The 16,734-nt window shown below is 40.1% G+C and overlaps 1 protein-coding gene across 1 annotated transcript in view; it reads left to right on the top strand.

Moving 5' to 3' along the window:
• PLD5 (phospholipase D family member 5) overlaps nt 1-16,734 on the top strand; it is a 405,904-nt gene that overhangs the window by 214,803 nt on the left and 174,367 nt on the right. Inside the window, exon 3 of the mRNA XM_062211388.1 lies at nt 3,505-3,673. Within this exon, the coding sequence (XP_062067372.1) occupies nt 3,505-3,673 (169 nt within the window). The remainder of the gene's footprint in view (nt 1-3,504; nt 3,674-16,734) is intronic.

Below are 16,734 nucleotides of genomic sequence, written 5' to 3'. Positions count from 1 at the left end.
CTTTCTCCTTGCCTTTCTTATCTTCCTGTTTCTGTAATGGTCCCCATGGAATCTTCTTATCTGTTTTGCACTTTGCCAATCAAACATGTAGACATTTCTTCCATATTAGACTTTGGGCTGTTTTGTTCTTCATCTTTTCTCCATTAATCTCTCCCAGCCCTCAGTTTACATCCTTTCCCATGTTCCTTGTTAGTTTTAATGGTCTCTACCTTTCACCACCCTCTTTCTAGTTGAAATTTAGCGGATAATCTCTGGACACTGTGTTAGGCTCTGAGAAACAATTCCGGATCAATGGAGCAAGTACCTGCCTTCACATACCATATAATCTGTCAAGGAGCATCAGCTTTGAACAAGTAATTTCAAGAGGGATGAGTAGGATGAAAGGGGAGATAATAATAAGGGTATCCAGCCTAGTTTGGGGGCAACAGGCAAGCCTATCAGAGGTGGTGATATTTGAATTGGAATTTTGAAGGTTGGTAAAGAGCTCAATTGGGAGGCTAAGGATCAGAATTAGTCAGATGCGTATGAAATTCACAATCTAGAGAGGATAGCAGGGACTGGAGTAAAAGATGTTAAGTGTGGCTGTGGTGTAAAATTCAAAGAGAGCATTTGAATCCAGGGAAGCTGCAGAGACACAAGCCAGACTGGTACATACTTTTTGTCCATGATGGAGTAGGACAGAGGTCATAATCCTAAAGACAGTGGGGAAATCCATAGGAAGTATAACTGGCAGCAGGCAGAGAGGTTTACATTTTCAAAAGATTAATCTAAGTGTATGAAAAATGGTTTGGAGAAGTGCAACAATCCAAGTGAGAATACCTCTGGGGGTGGTTCTAGAACCCAGTAAAGTGAAGGGATGATGACTCTATAGGAAATCTGGGAGTCTACATTAACTATCTGTTTCTCTTTTTCCTTCTGCTTAGACCCATCAGACAACTAAGATTACTTACGTTGTTTTAAGATTTGGTTTCTAAAGTGTCCGTCGCGTGCCTGTTTTTATTCTCATTGACTTAACTTGGATGTCCTGTTTTATTTCCTGAACTTGTGCATAAGCCTCTACTCCCTATGGATTTGTCATCTTCTAATCCCCCTTTTCTCCATTCCAATATCATATAGGTGTCAGGTCAGTTACCCATTAAAAACTCTCAAATGCACCCAAAGCAAGTCCTAACTCTTTTTAAATATTTATTTATTTGAAAATCAGAGTTATAGAGAGAGGGAGAGATGGAGAGAGATCTTCCATCCACTGGTTTATTCCCCCAAATAACTGCAAAGACCAGGGCTGGACCAGGTTGAAGCCAGGAGCTAGGACCTTCATTCAGGTCTCGCTCGTGGAGGAAGAGGTTCAAGTTCTGTGGGCATCCTCTGCTGTTTTCCCAGACACATTAGCAGGGAGCTGGATCAGAAGTGAAGCAGGGGCCAGCACTGTGGCATAGCGGGTAAAGCTGCTGCCTGCCGTGCCGGCATCCCATAGGTGCACCGGTTCAAGACTTGGCCGCTCCACTTCTGATCCAGCTCTCTGCTATGGCCTGGGAGAGTAGTAAAAGATGGTCCAAGTGCTTGGGCCCCTGCACCCATGTGAGAGACCTGAAGGAAGTGTAGCCATCTGAGGAGTGAACCAGTGGATCGAAGATAGCATGCCCTCCCTCCCTCCCTCCCTCCCTCCCTCCTTCCCTCCCTCCCTCCTTCTCTCTCTGACGCTGCCTCTGCCTCTCTGCAAGTCTGCCTTTCAAATAAATAAATCTTAAAAAAAAAGTGTGGCAGCCAGGACTCAAACTGGTACCCATATGGGATGCCAGTACTGCAGCTGGAGGCTTATCCCACTGAGTCACACTGCCTGCCCCTGCCCCAAGTCCAAACTCTTAATCATAACTCCCTCAGTGTGGTTGATACGGACTTCACTAGTTTTCACCACCACCACACAAAGTTCTGCCATGATTCCCTTGTCTCGTTTCATTGGCTTAGCTGACTCTCAACTGTTCAGAAACATTATTATGGACAAACCCCTGCCTCTATCTAGAGTAGTCATCAGTTCCAGGTCACTCATAACAGATTCGGTGTTTGAAGACTCATTTCGAGTCTAGCTTGTTCCAGTTCCAGGTCTCCTCAACCACAGTTCACTTTGCCTTCTTGCCAGTGTTCAGACAGTACTTTAGGTATACATTATCCATTAAATTAAACTTCTTACTCTTTATCACTTATTGGAGTCTACTTTTCTTGTTGAGTCAGCACATGGGACACAGGCTCTCTTGCTAGATTATAAGGTTCTAAGGACTAGGGATAGTTTAGCCATTTATGTGTTGCATGTAATATTTTGTACTGTCTTTGTAAACAATCAGCAAGTGTTAATTAACTTTACAGGTAGGTGGAAGGGAGATTGGATCCCAGATTGTAATGTCTCTAGGCCACATACTGAACCATTCTGCTCTAGTACTCTAGGTTCATCAAATACACAAAAGCATTTTCTTAATAGTATTGTTTTTCATTCTAACATTGGCCAAATGAAACAAGTGTATGCTTAATAGATTTTTAGAATCAGTTTATTGAGAAGTGCTGAAATTCATTCTCTACCTGTTTACTGAGCCCCTAACTCTGTATCTGGCTCTGAGCATCCAACTATGAATAAAACAACCTGGGCTGGTGTCACTTACCAGGTATCTACTCAAGAATTTGGGGTTTTTCTAGCATGAATTGCAGGATAGCATACCTTTATTAAACTGGAAACTTGTTCCTTCCTATAAAAAGAACTTGTATATCACCAGATCAGACATGAAAAAAGCATCTTTAGCAGCTGTATGAAGAAGAGCTAGTTGCAGTGGATACAATGTCAAAATATAAAAATGTATAAAACTTGAAAATGAACTATGATATTGCTGATTACAGTTCATTTATTGATTGGTTAAATAAACTTGATTATTATATCATTTTATACATACTTTACAACTTTAGTAAAATCCTGCAAAAGGCAGATTTTATAACTTTCTTTTCGGTGTCACTTTACCTCTTAGGCTGGGAAACATACATTCAGGTGTTAAGCAATAATAATGACATTGATTTAGTTTCAGGATTTGCCCAACATTGAAGTAGAAACTGTAAATAAGCAAAGCTTAATTTACAGTCTCATGTAGTTTGCAGAAGTAGAATCCCATTGTTGCAGTAATGTAAATGTAATCCAAGAAGCATCTTACTAAAAGATGCTCGCATAGGAATCTCTGAATGTTTTTTCAAGGCTGGTTTGGAACTGAACATTTGAGATATATACCATCATCTTCTGAAATACAAATGCTCCCTATGGAAAAACAGAGTATAAGCTCTAAGAACACAGTAGATTAGCACAAGATAAAAATAAGAGGCTTCTGGTGGAAAAATCTAAGTTAGAGACGTATACATCCAGAAAGAGTAAATAGCATTTTTATGATATCTGTATGCATGCATTAAGAAAGATCCATGGCTTCAAATTTGACTACATTTTGTTTGTTTGTTTTTTCAAAAATCTTTTCTAAGAATTGCCCTGGTGGAAAATATTCCTGAAGGCCTTAACTATTCAGAAAATGCACCATTTCACTTATCACTTTTCCAAGGCTGGATGAACTTACTCAACATGGCCAAAAAGTCTGTTGACATAGTGTCTTCCCATTGGGATCTCAACCACACTCATCCATCAGCATGTCAGGTAAGCTGCATCCTCTGTGTGTGTGATGATTGCACTTATGTGCATCCTACACTCCTCAGTATCCTTGTCCTCCACTTCTCAAGGTCAAGTTCATCTTTTTAAGTCTGCCCGAACCCAGAGTACATGTATATCATTGCATTTATGAGCCATTGTGAAGTATCCTTCTAAAACACAAGGTTTCCAAGGGTAAAATCATGTTTCATTTTGGCTCAGTGAAAGTACTCTCTACAGTGTTGCTGTGTCGCACAGATTCAGGGCGTGCCATTCACATCATAGTTTCTATCAATGGCATGGCCCAGTATTCTGTTTTTTGCAGTTTTCGCGTTTAGAGTTCTAGTTCTGTAACTACTTGTTGAAGTTTTCATTTGGTTAATTTGTGTTATAACTCATATTTAGGCTGCAAAGCTAACTTTTTAAAATAGTGGTGGCAAACTTCCAAGGATAATTATTTATTCTCGATCCTGTCATATTTTGGTGAATAGGAAAAAGAAATGTGCTTAACAGAGAGAACAACCTATAGGAAACTGACTAAATGATATAAATTATTTTTGACTGAAATGCTCTGGATATAAGCAATGGCACATAATTTTTAGTGAATTTTTCTTTATATTGGTGCAACCATGATAGTTTGCATTGAGCTATCATGGTCAAGTATATGATCATTGGCCTATGCTTTAATGTCTACATGGGTTCAGAATAAAATCAGTTTTGTCTCTCTGTGTACAAAATGTGTTGGCATTAATCATTACCTTATTGGTACTTGGAAATCTGTTATTCAGTTAAACTATTTTGAAGTCCAAAGTTACCAAAAATAAAACCAAACAAAAACCACAAAGGTTGTGCTGAAGATGAATTTAATATGCTTACCAATTGTGTTTTCCAGTTTTCGCCATTCATTTTAAGCAGCTCTTTAGGGCATATATTGTTGTATAATGTATTAGCACAAAACAGTTAAAAAAATAATAATCATCTTGGAAATGATATACCATAGTCTATTCTCTTTCAAATGCAAAATACACTCACCTCATCTAGCAAAAGTTGAATTTTATTACATCAAAGACTCAAAGATTAGAATCTATTTGTATTAGGTCTGGATTTGGATAAGTCTCCTCATGTGAGTTTCTTTTGGAAGCATGTGAGCTAAAAAGACTGGTTTCATGGGCCCAAACACATTATCCAAACGTATAATTGTGAGACAAGGGTAAGGCAACTATAGATACTTTTGTTCAAAAAGGAGGAAATGAGGATATGTATTAGTCATTACTCCATGGGGATTCTGAATACAGTCTAGCGTGTGTCACCTGTTTCTTGACTCTGGGAAATGCAGTGAACCTGTAGTAGAAGGTAACTCTGCTCCCTCTGAGCGCTTTCCTAATCTGTTGTTCTCAGATGCTCTTTGCTCTCCTTCTGGGCATTCTTCTCAGAAATATCCTGCATTTACTTTGGACTTACTTTCTTAGACTACTTCCTGCTGGTAGAATTGAAACCTGTCTCCATTTTGAACCTTTTCCTGCCTTTGCACTGGTTAGTTTGTACATCAAAGGCATGTTCCTTGCTGGCCAAGCATTTGTGACCTCTCAGAATTGGCTGTCCTTGGGAGAGGCATTTGACCTAGTGATTCAGACCAGGCATGGGACACCCACATTCCAAATCAGGGAGCCTTGGTTCAAGCTCTGTTTCCACTACCAGTTTCAGCCTGGGCTAGATACCCAGTTCCACCTTCCTACTGATGCAGATCCTGGCAGGCAGCAGTGATGGCTCAAGTAATTGGGTCCCTGCCATTTACATGAGGGATCTGGATTGAGTTCTAGACTCCCAGCTCAGCCCTAGCAATTGTGGGCATCTGGGGAGTGAACCAGCAGATGGGCGTGTGCTCGTTTGCTCTCTCACTCCCTCTCTCCCTCTCAAATAAACAAAGATAAAAAAAATTGGGGTTGCATTGTGGTGCACGGGGCTAAGCCTCCACCTGTGGCGATGGCCTCCTATATGGGTGCCGATTCATGTCCCAGCTGTTCCTCTTCCGATGCAGCTCTCTGCCAGGGATAGCAATGGAAGATAGCCCAAGTGCTTGGGCCCCTGCACCCTTGTGGGAGACCTGGAAGAAACTTTGGCTCCTGGCTTTGGATTGTCTCAGCTCCAGTTATTGTGGCCATTTGGGGAGTGAGCCAGTAATTGGAAGACCTTTCTCTCTGTTTTTCTGTCTATAACTCTACTTCTCAAATAAAGAAATAAATAAAATCTTTAAAAAAATTGACCTAGAGAGAAGCAGTCACTCCATAACTAGAAACATTAATAAACAGAAAATTTAAAAATTATGGACAATATAGAGCTCTTTTGTCTAATTGAGAGAGTCTCTGTGGCAGCTACCACCTGAAGCCATTTCTTACTTTGAGAATATTTTTGCTGACTGGAGAGGCTGTCTTAGAATTGCTACATTTTCCTTTAAATTCTGCTAGCAGGGTAAATATTTCTTTGGGTCATCTTGCTTTTATGTTATTTTTTATACCTTATCATATACATGAAAACTTGCATAATCTGCCTGAAAATATCTCTAGCAAGATGCATAAATTATTGTTTTTATTCTTCTGCTTTATGGCAGGAGGTAGTGTTGCCAAACAGTCTGCAATTACATGATTCAGAGGCTTTGTTTCAAGGCTCCAAAAGACATTTCTTCTTCCTCTTCTTCTTATTCCTTCTTCCTTCTCGCTTCTCCTTTTTTCCTCCTTCTACTCCTCCCCTTCTCTCCTACTCCTCATCCTCTTCCTCCTCCTTCCCTTTCTCCTTCTTCAGGGAAAAGATAGAGACACAGCTCTTGTTTGGTGATTTCTTCCCCAAAAGCCCACAATGACCTTAGACTGGGGCCAAAGCAAAAGGAACCAGGGCTCCCATGGGGCAGCAGGAACACAAGAGGCTGAGTCACCGTCTGCTGCCTTCCAGGGTCTGCATTAGCAGGAAGCCAGAGTCAGAAAACGAGCTTGGATTTGAACCCAGGCACTCTGATCTGGATTATGAGAGTTGGCCAAGTCTCATTCTTCCCAGGTAGACGCTCATCACTCAATAATCTAACCCGAGATTTGTTTAGGACAGCAGGACCCCAAGAGGTGGAAAGTGAAAACTACAAACCTTAAGGTCTAGACTTCCAGAACACTATCTTTGTCACAGTGTTAGTCAAAGCGTGTCAGAAGGTTAGACCAGGTTCAAGAGAAGGGCAAAGGATTTAGGAGTAGGACACTTCTATTCAAATGGAAGGAATTGTGAGCAGCTGACTTTGGGAACAATGTGCTATAGCAGTTTTGATCATGTAAGCAAAAGATAGGTTGAGTTTCCTTCATTCCAGATAAGACCAGGACATAGCCACTGAATGGGACAGAACTGTAAAATGTTAGAGAATCGTGCAGTTACTTAGCCCAGGCCCCTGGAATCTCTGTTTTGTGAGCTCAAGTCAGTGGCAGCTTCCTTCCACCTCAAGTGCACCACTGAAAAGCCATGAAGAGCCACGTGTGCTAAACACGCAATGGAAAGATTCAAATTTACACTTGGACTTGATGACCTGATTATCTGTCTTCTGTGCCACAGGAATGCTGAATTTGAATTTTCTTCATTTTTTTTTCCGCTGAGTAGCTTTAATGGCATGGCAGTAGGATCTGGTATATGAACTCATGTTTGATCTCTGTTGACTCTGCAGTTTTCATAGGCAAAGTTTGAGGCATAGTTGAGAAGAGGGCTCAGAGGAGTCTGGCTAGGGTTTGGTTAAAGAGAGAATCTTTGTCCATTGCCTGACTTGAGAGTGAATTAAGATGGATGTTGTTGATGTACAGTGACAATAACACTTAGAAGCTCACTTAATTCATGTCATTCTCTAATAACTGGTTTATGGCTAACAAATGGAATTTTCCACCTTCTGCCATTGACCAGAGAATTGTTGAACCCATACACAGCCCCTTAGAAAGAGAGCCAGTTTGATCTAATGTCATCTGGTAGAGTTTTACTGGCCCCAATCCCATCCCCGACCCATCCGCCTGTCACTCCTTTAACAATATGAAACCCCCTTACAGTTTAAAATCAGTTGGATTTTCTGCAGTTTTCAACCTATTTTTACCTTGCTTCTTCATAAGGCAAAGATCTGTACTTGAAATAATAAAGGATTGAGAGTTTTTATCTGCTTTGGACATTAAATGGATTCCAGGAGGCTTTGAGACTGATCATATGATCAGTTCTCTCCACACCCACCTATCTGTGACCCTCCCTGTGGAGAACTGGGAACAATTAGAAGGTGCCAGGTTTAGAACAATAGAGTAGGGAATTTCCAACCTCACCAAGATAATGAATGCTCTCCTCCTTCACTGGCCTGTTAGGGGCCCCTGCAGGATACCATCAATTGGTCCCTACCAGCCAAGGACCAGGCTTGGACCCATGGTCTTTAAGGAGAGAGCTAGTGCCTGCAGAGTAGAGCTGTTTGGGTGCCTGATTTGCAGCCTTTCACCTTTCGCCATCCTCCTCCTTCAACCTCTAAAGCATTTACACAACAGAGTTTAGCATTAAAACCTCCAAGGGAACTTCGCTAAGTATCACATCTCTTGGGCTTTTAACGATTATTTTTAAAAATCCTGGCTCCCTTTTTTTCTTCCCCCTCACTGTGCAAGTGGGAGAATTACTATGCAGTGATCAGGAATGAAAATAAAACAGGTCCTTACTGCCAACTTTTCTGTTCATATGTAGTTCAAGGACCCCTGTATCCTTTTTCCTTCAGGCCAAGTTTTACACTTGTCTAAGAAAAGAAGGCACTGGCTGAAAACCCAATTTGATTTAAAAATTTACCTGCTTTTTATTTTTCAAGTGGAAAAGGAAATGCAAGATTGTACCCAACATTTCAAACTTTGCACAGCCAGTCTGTGAACCTGTGAGCATGATCTCATGTTCATTTATTTGAAAGGTAGAATGGAATGGGGGAGGGAGAGAAGAGGGAGAGAAGGTCCAACAGATTTTTTTTTTTCAGATTTTAATTATTTATTTGAAAGATAGAGTCACAGCGAGAGGGAGAGACAGAAAAGTCTTCTATCCTCTGGTTCACTCCCCAAATGGCCTCAAGGGCCAGCGCTGCACAGATCCAAAGCCAGGAGCTTCTTCCAGGTCTCCCACACAGGTGCAGGGGCCCAAGCACTTGGGCCATCTTCCACTGCTTTCCCAGGCCATAGCAGAGAGCTGGATCGGAAGAGGAGCAGCCAGGACTAGAACCAGTACTCATATGGGATGCCAGCACCGCAGGCAGAGGATTAACTTACTGAGCCACAGCGCCAGTCTCAACAGATCTTCCATCTGCTGGTTCACTCTCCAATTGCCTTCAATAGCCAGGGCTGGGCCAAGCTGAAGGCAAGAGCCAGAAAGTCCATATGGGTCTCCCACTTATGTGTCAGAGGACTAAGTGCTTTAGTCATCATCTGCTGCTTCTCAGGCACGTTAACACAGATCTGGATTAGAAACAGTATCCTGGACTCAAAATGAGCACTTCCATATGCTATGCCAGCATTGCAACCAAAGGCTTAACCCACAAGTAGCAATACCCACCCCACTTTTGTTTTTATCAAGATCTTATCAATAGTGGGATATATACACTGAATAGCTTATTGTAGATACAAATATACAGAATTCTAGGAAAAATAATTTATATACTAATTACTCAAATGAACCTAATTTGAATTTTCTTTAAGACATTTTGGTGCTAAATACCATCATTAACAAATATGTATAATAAAAATTGACTTAAGGTCACAGTTTATTTTCCACTAATATCTATGTTTGAAAGGCAGTAATTTTTGTTTGGGGGAGAATTGTAAAACATGACATTTACTTGTAAACCAACAGAGCCTGACAAGTCCTAAATGGAACCCTAAATAGCACACAGATAAGCAGGAAAGATAACCAAAAAGCAGCCCATCTGTTTATTATAATACAGCAGTCAGCAAAATACACCAAGAAATGTGTAGTCATTGGCAGGCACGCTGAGCTGAGCAGAATGCAGACGCAAAGAAATAGAGCCCAAGGTACCTGTGAATTCACGGATAGATTGCAGTTTTCTAAGAGTGAGTGACAGGTATTATTAACAGGGATGATGAATGCCTGCTTTTCGTTTTTCATTTGCATAGAAACAGACACATTGATTAAAAATGTGGTTTTTTTTTATCTGTGTTTCAAGAGGTTGCTGTTTTGATTCTTGCCCTGTAAAACCCGTTTTGTCTTTTCTGCCTCTCACTAGGTGTCATTAATCCCTGATGGTTTCCTTCCATGATAAGGAAACTGGACAGTGCCCCAGCTCTGAATCACAGCAGTGAAAAGGGCTAGTTCCATGGTAACATTATTTTAGAACTGGAGATTTTTTTCTCTTTCTGTGTACAAGATGAGTCGAGAGCATGAAATACTGAAATTTCTAGGACATTTTGACTGATAATTTATGGGATAAAATGATGGGAATTTAAGAAATCAAGACTGTTCAGAGAAAGCCAGGAAATGTACTTCACACGAGAGCAACCTAATTCATTGGGTAAAAAATTCCCATTCCTTGAGTTCATGGTAAGGAACCAAATAAAATAATTAATGAGCTGTAACAACTGAACCTTCAAGAGATGTGTTTATGTGAAATCAATAAGGTCCACCAGTGAGGGATGATTGCCAATGGATGATACATTTCAGATGATTGATTTTGAAAAATTATATTTCTAAAAAAAATTGAGCAGATTTTGTTTCTTAGTGCCATGTGTGAACACTCAGCAACCCAAGAGGTCATTTGGGAAAGTACAAGTTTGGATCCTGTCTTTACACAGTGAGCGGTCAGCAGGTCTTAGATAATAGAAATGAGCCAGGAGAGCAGCTTAGAGTTCTTTTTACCTACGTAATAGCTGTGCAACCTTCAGCAAGCTCCTGAACTCTCCCTCCTCAATTTTCTCATCAGCAAAATCAGGAAACCTACCTCATAGCTTGTTGTATAGATTAAATTAGTTAATGTATGTAAAGAGTATAGGCTGCTATTTGATGATTTTAGTACCTGTGTGTTTTCTAGTCTCATAAATATATAATTCACATTGTCTTTATATACACACTACATCTCTAGTTCAAGTCAGTTTAATTCTATTACATTGTACTAGAAACTGGGATAATTACCATGTGTAATTAACAGTGGATTATGGAGAGAAGGTTTTAGGTACAGTGATTAAGATGTAACTTGGGATTTGTGCATCTCCTGTCAGAGTACCTGCATTTGAGACCCAGCTCCACTTCTGATTCTATCTTTTTGCTAATATGCACATTGGGAGGCAGGAATAGATGGCTCAAATACAGTTTTCTGCCACACATGTGGGAGACCCAGATGGAGTTCTGGGATCCTGACTTTAAATTTGGCCCAGACTGGCTGCTATGGGCATCCCGGGAGTGAACCACTGTGCGGAAGATTTCTTTCTGACTGTCTCTGTCTGTCTTTCCCATTCTCTGCCTTTCAAATGAAAATAAATTTTTAAAAATTTAAAAGCAGATTATAATTTCTATAAATGTGAGACTCTAAATAGAAAAGATGGATTAGGCAAATTATAATAGTTTGAAATCTGGCTTCTGGTTTATTAGTTGCAAACTTTGAGCATACATGCGCGTACACACACATGCACGCACGCACCCTCTTGCCCTTACCTGCCTGCTCAAGCAGTTCCTGGATAACACATCCTTTGAGAAGCATCTGGCTCTTTCCTTGGTGAAGCAGGTGGCCACTTCAACTTGGGTAAAGCTATGGTAGGACTAACTACTCCCTCACTACTCAGAAATACCACATTTTCCAGAATTCTGCAAGTTTAAGAATATCTTTATTTCTCATTTTCTCCTGAAATTCCTAATCAGTAACTGTTGTGCAAAGTTGTCTGCTTAGATTGTGACATACTTGATCTTATACAGTGTCGTGTAATAGAAAATAACCTACACCCCATTGTATACATCATATATATACACACACACACATATGTATATATTCTATAGTAGATATGTGCACATACATCCATCCCTCTGGATAGCTGATATCTTAAATACACAGGAAGTAATGTTGTCTTCTCATATCTGTAGTCACTTATTTTGTTGACAGTTCTGTCGGTTGTTTTTGGTTTAACCTGAAGACTCACTTAATCCAGCAACATCAGAGCTCTCATTCTGAACTTGATAGAACATATCATACTATTGTGATTGAGACAGCTGCTTCCATAAGTAGTACAGACCTCCAGGCGCTATCTTGTAGCACCTTCATTGCTTCTTGTGGTATTTTTCCTAACTGACCCTATCAATGTAGGTTAACCTAAACAGCGTGGAAGGACTTCCATTTCATAAAAATTGTAAAACTTGTCATGTTCTATAGCCATCTTTACATTTGTTCATAAATGACATTATTAACATTTTCTAGTATAATCACTTTAAGTATAGGCCCCTGGCACCTCTCACCCATCCAGAAGAAGCCCATGGTTTGGTGGAATCCTCTTTGGCTCAGTGTATACAAGCACCTTCGCTCCAGTCACCACCATGTTGATTCCCCAGCTTCATTGACTCTCTGTGGCCTCTCTTCCTTTCTGGCCCCTCCTTTCTGTCCTAGGTATGTCCACCCTCCTCAGGACTTTTGAAAGAGATTCTTCACTTGCTCATCATGTGCAGTTGGCATCTACTTTGCAACATAGTGATGTGACTGGAAACATAGTGATACGACTGGGATGCAGGAGAGTCCAGCTTTTGACAATTTTACTCCCATGTGATAGTCTAATAAAGCTCATGGTCTGATAATAAAATATTTCATTGAAGGAAAACATTTTTTTTCCATTTTGATTGAAAAAAGATGAGCATACTTGGTGGAGACTAAATCCTTTAAGTGAAATTCTTTGAGTGTATTATAATTAACAGGTTGGAGTGAGGCAGTCAGGGAGAGCAGGCTATTCTGGTACTACATCGAAAACATGCCTGATATTCTTGGATTTGATGTAGTTGCTGGGGGTTGTACACATATCTACTATATCATGGCAGACTTCCTACAGCTTGCTTTGTCTTTTCAAAAATGAAGATATTGGGAAAAATAAAACATGTATAAATTAATGAAAGCATACTTAGGATACACATGTGCTCTGTTAGCTGGCTTAGTTGAGAATTGGTTATTTTGTTTACATTCAATTCTCAGAGCCTAGTTTTACATATTTAAAAAGGCAAATTAGTAGTGTTATTCAAGAGACATATACTAGAGTTCAAAGAACCTGGTGGTTAGCATTAAATACATTTTAATGGTTTAGTAGATGTTTACATTGAGCAAATGTCATAACCCCTTTGTTTCTTCATGTCCTCATCCATAAAATGGGTAAAATATGCCTATCTCATTTGATTGCTTCATGAACGTGATGAGGTAATATTTGTGAAACCATAAAAATATGGAGCTCATAAAAGATAATTGCAGGTTTCATTTTTATTTTTTTTGTTCCAATGTAAGACATTACTTTCAAATTTGGTGGACATTAACTCTTTTTGTAGAGAGATTATGTAATCTTAGAGAAGTAATAACATCCAACTATCTGTTGAGACTTCAGCTTTTATGAAAAGATGTTAAGGTAATTCTATCCAGATATAAATTCAAATTTTTCTTCAGGGTTTGGGTGAAAGAAAAGAAAAAGAAAATGGGGACTATTTTTAAGATAGAGTCTTTGCCCTCTTGTGTCAATTTGGTCATATTCTACTATGACTACACCTCAGGAGTTTTTACAATATGCTCCTCAGATCAGTTAAATTAGAATATTTAGACGGGGCCCCAGGCTTTGGCACTTTTTAAAAATGACTTCCAGTGGGCATCCAGGATAGAAAATCACTGCTCAAACAATTCAGTTTAATTAGCTTTGTTTTCATAAGTTTCAAGACAGGGCAGGATTGTTTCCTTCCCCAACTTTTGTCAACCTAATTTTGCCTGTTTGAATTGAATCCTGTTTGTTGCAGTTGTTCTGTCAGTGATGATATAAATGGGTAGTAGCTTACATTTGAATATTGCATGCGTTTCTGGATACAGCGGTCAGGGTTGTGTTATTCCTGTGAATGTATTGTCTAGCAGGTGGCCAGAAGAGAGGGAGCATAATGATTGCTTGGCAGTTTGAAACAGGAAATGACTCTTTAACCATTTCATCTGCAGGCTAAACATGATTTCGGTAGAACTGCTAGTGCCATGTCAGCATAGAACTAGTATAACTTTATGGATGGAAAGAAAATACCTTGTTTCAAAATAGCATCTTTTGCCTGCTCTAAAAAAAATCCACACTCAGCAAATACTTGTTTATAAATTAGTATTCTCACATTGCAAACATGGCAACAAAATAACTTTGAATATGCCTTTGTTGAACAAACATGTACTGTGCTATTTGCTGGGGATAGAATATCAAATAAGCAATGGTTCCTATACCCAGACAGCTCAAAGTACAGTGAGAGAGACAGGACAAGCCATTTGTAAGGATCTGAAATGGCAGAACAGCAAGGAAAGAGCTGCCAGAGAGTAGACTCCTGTAGGTTTGCTCCGCCCCTGGCTGCTTTCCAGAGCTCGCAGGCTCCTGTGGATTCTGGACCTTGTCCAGTCCCACTCTTTCCTGGAATATTCTACGGCTTCTCCATGCTTCCATTTCCCCATCTGTTGAGCAATCCTGATGATGCTCTTGCTTGTTTTCCAATATATTTCCCAGGGCAATCATTATTCTGATATAAAGTTATAAGCACTATCATTAGCAAGGGTTCAGCCTCTGATTCTTTTTAAATCTAATCACAGAGACATGAATAAATCATGAACCTAAAGAGGCTCCTTCCAATTATTTGGAATAAATAATGACTTTCTTTAAGGTTGTCTTATCTGAGTTTTATTTGTCTGGACACTTGTTTTCTCCTGGTGCCTCATCTCTGCATTTTCTCATTTCCTCTATGTCATTTGTCTTTTTGATACTTTAAGTTAGAAGAGTAGATATTTTTTTCTCATTACAATAGTAATAGTCCATTGCTATAAAACATTTGGAAACTACAAATGGGAAGGAAATGGAAACGTCCATATGACCATTAACAAAAACAGTTTTTGACAGGTGGATGTTTTATGTGTAACTTTTGTACGTATAAAAAATTTATATCATAATTTGGAATTTAACATCACAACATAAGTACCTTCCCATTTTATTAGAAACACTGCTAACACTTTCTAATAGGCTGCATCATTTATATGTAATGTAAAGGACTCATCAGATTATACTGGTTGAGCATTTCTAACCCAAAAACCCAAAATCCAAAATGTTCCAAAATTTGAAACTTTTTGAGCAGGGACATGACACTACAACTAGAACATTCTTCATCATGAAACTTTGTTTCATGTGAAAAAAGCATTTAAAACACTGTATAAAATTGCCTTAAGACTCTGTATACATTGCATATGAATATAAATGAATTTCTTATTTAAACTTAGGACATATCTCTAAGATATCTTTATATATGCAAGTACTTCAAAGTTCTAAAAATTTGAAATCTGAAGCACTTCTGGTCCCAAGCATTTCAGATAAGTGACATTCAATCTATATAACCATTTTCCTCTATTATTTCACATTAAAGTACTTCTCTTTAATTCCTTTTTTGTAATAAGTGCTACTTCAGTAAATAGCTTTGTGAAAAATGTTTTAAAGATTTATTTACTTATTTGAAACAGTGAAAAGAATGAGAGAGAAGGAGGTACAGAGAGAGAGAGATCTTCCATCTGTCTGCTGGCTTGCACCCCAAATGGTTGCAACAGCCAGAGATGAGCCAGGTGGAAGCCAGTAGTCAGAAACTGTATCCTGAACTCCCACAAGGGTGGCAGCAGCCCAGCAGGGGCCCAAACACCTGGCCATCCTTCTCTGGCTTTCCAGGTACATTAGCAGGAAGCTAGATCAGAAGTTGGGGAAGCAAGGAATGAAACCGGCAACCTGGATATGAGGCCAACATCACAAGTGGCAGCTTAGCCCATTGTACCCCAATGTCGGCCCCAGGTATAAATCTTTTTTTTCATTTGCTCAGGATCAGTTCTCAGAAGTAGACTTAGAGGACCGCCATTTCAGAGTTGCTTCTTCAGACCCTGGGGTTTTCAGGGAGCAAGTAAAACAGTATCATCTCTGGGGGTGCTAGAGTCTCTGCAGAGGGAGGTTTGAAACCCCTCCTCCATTGTGAGGAACATTTGATTGTGAAACAAAAAGGGTGGAGTATCTGGCATGCACTGGTGCTCTTTTCTTGCCCCAGTCACCCCCCCTTTCCCCTGGAGAAAGGAATGATATAGGGTTGCAATGCCACAGTCTTCGACACTGCTAAATGATAGTACCAAAATAATGTTGACTGCCTGTCCTTTGTAGCCCCAAAGCTACTTTCTGCCTGCTGTAGGAGTCCAGCTGCAAGGGTCCTGTTATGAACAGGCTGCTCCTGATAGGAATTCTTTGCTATTTCCCAGAACATCATTGGCATGATGAGTTTATTCATCCCTCTTCATCTGCCCCTGCCAGGGATGGCTATGTTCATGCCCACAGGGTGCATAATTGAGATAACCATCATTAGGCAAAACCTTGATGATTAACTGTTCAGAATAATTAAGTCCTGTCATGGGATGGAGCCCGGTAGTAATGAATAGACGAGCTGCCTGCATGCATGCTTCCAAAGCAGATACTATCTGGTAGCGTCAGGTGGGTGAGTATTCTTGAGCTGGGCCTGGACGTTGTCTGAGCTCCTGAAGCTCCCACTGATGCATGACCTCAGACTTGAAGTGGTCACGTCTTCTGGCTTCAGGAAGGTAATTCCCTATTTCAGCTAATGCACCCTGAGAGCTGGCGGGGACCTGGCTGCCATCCCCCCTCTCTCTGAAGCCCCAGCTTAAATCTTGCAGTACTTCACTGTGCTAGCTCATAAAAACCTGGAGACCTTCCAGTTGTTTTCACTGCCAGTGACACTTCTCTATCTCAGTCCACATCATCCCTTGCCAAACCATGCACCAACCTCCTCACCCTGTGTCAATCACCTTGCGAAGTACA

The sequence above is a fragment of the Lepus europaeus genome, chromosome 14, assembly GCF_033115175.1.
Source record: "Lepus europaeus isolate LE1 chromosome 14, mLepTim1.pri, whole genome shotgun sequence".
NCBI classification, from domain to species: domain Eukaryota; kingdom Metazoa; phylum Chordata; class Mammalia; order Lagomorpha; family Leporidae; genus Lepus; species Lepus europaeus.
This window is presented reverse-complemented; position numbering and strand designations above follow the sequence as displayed.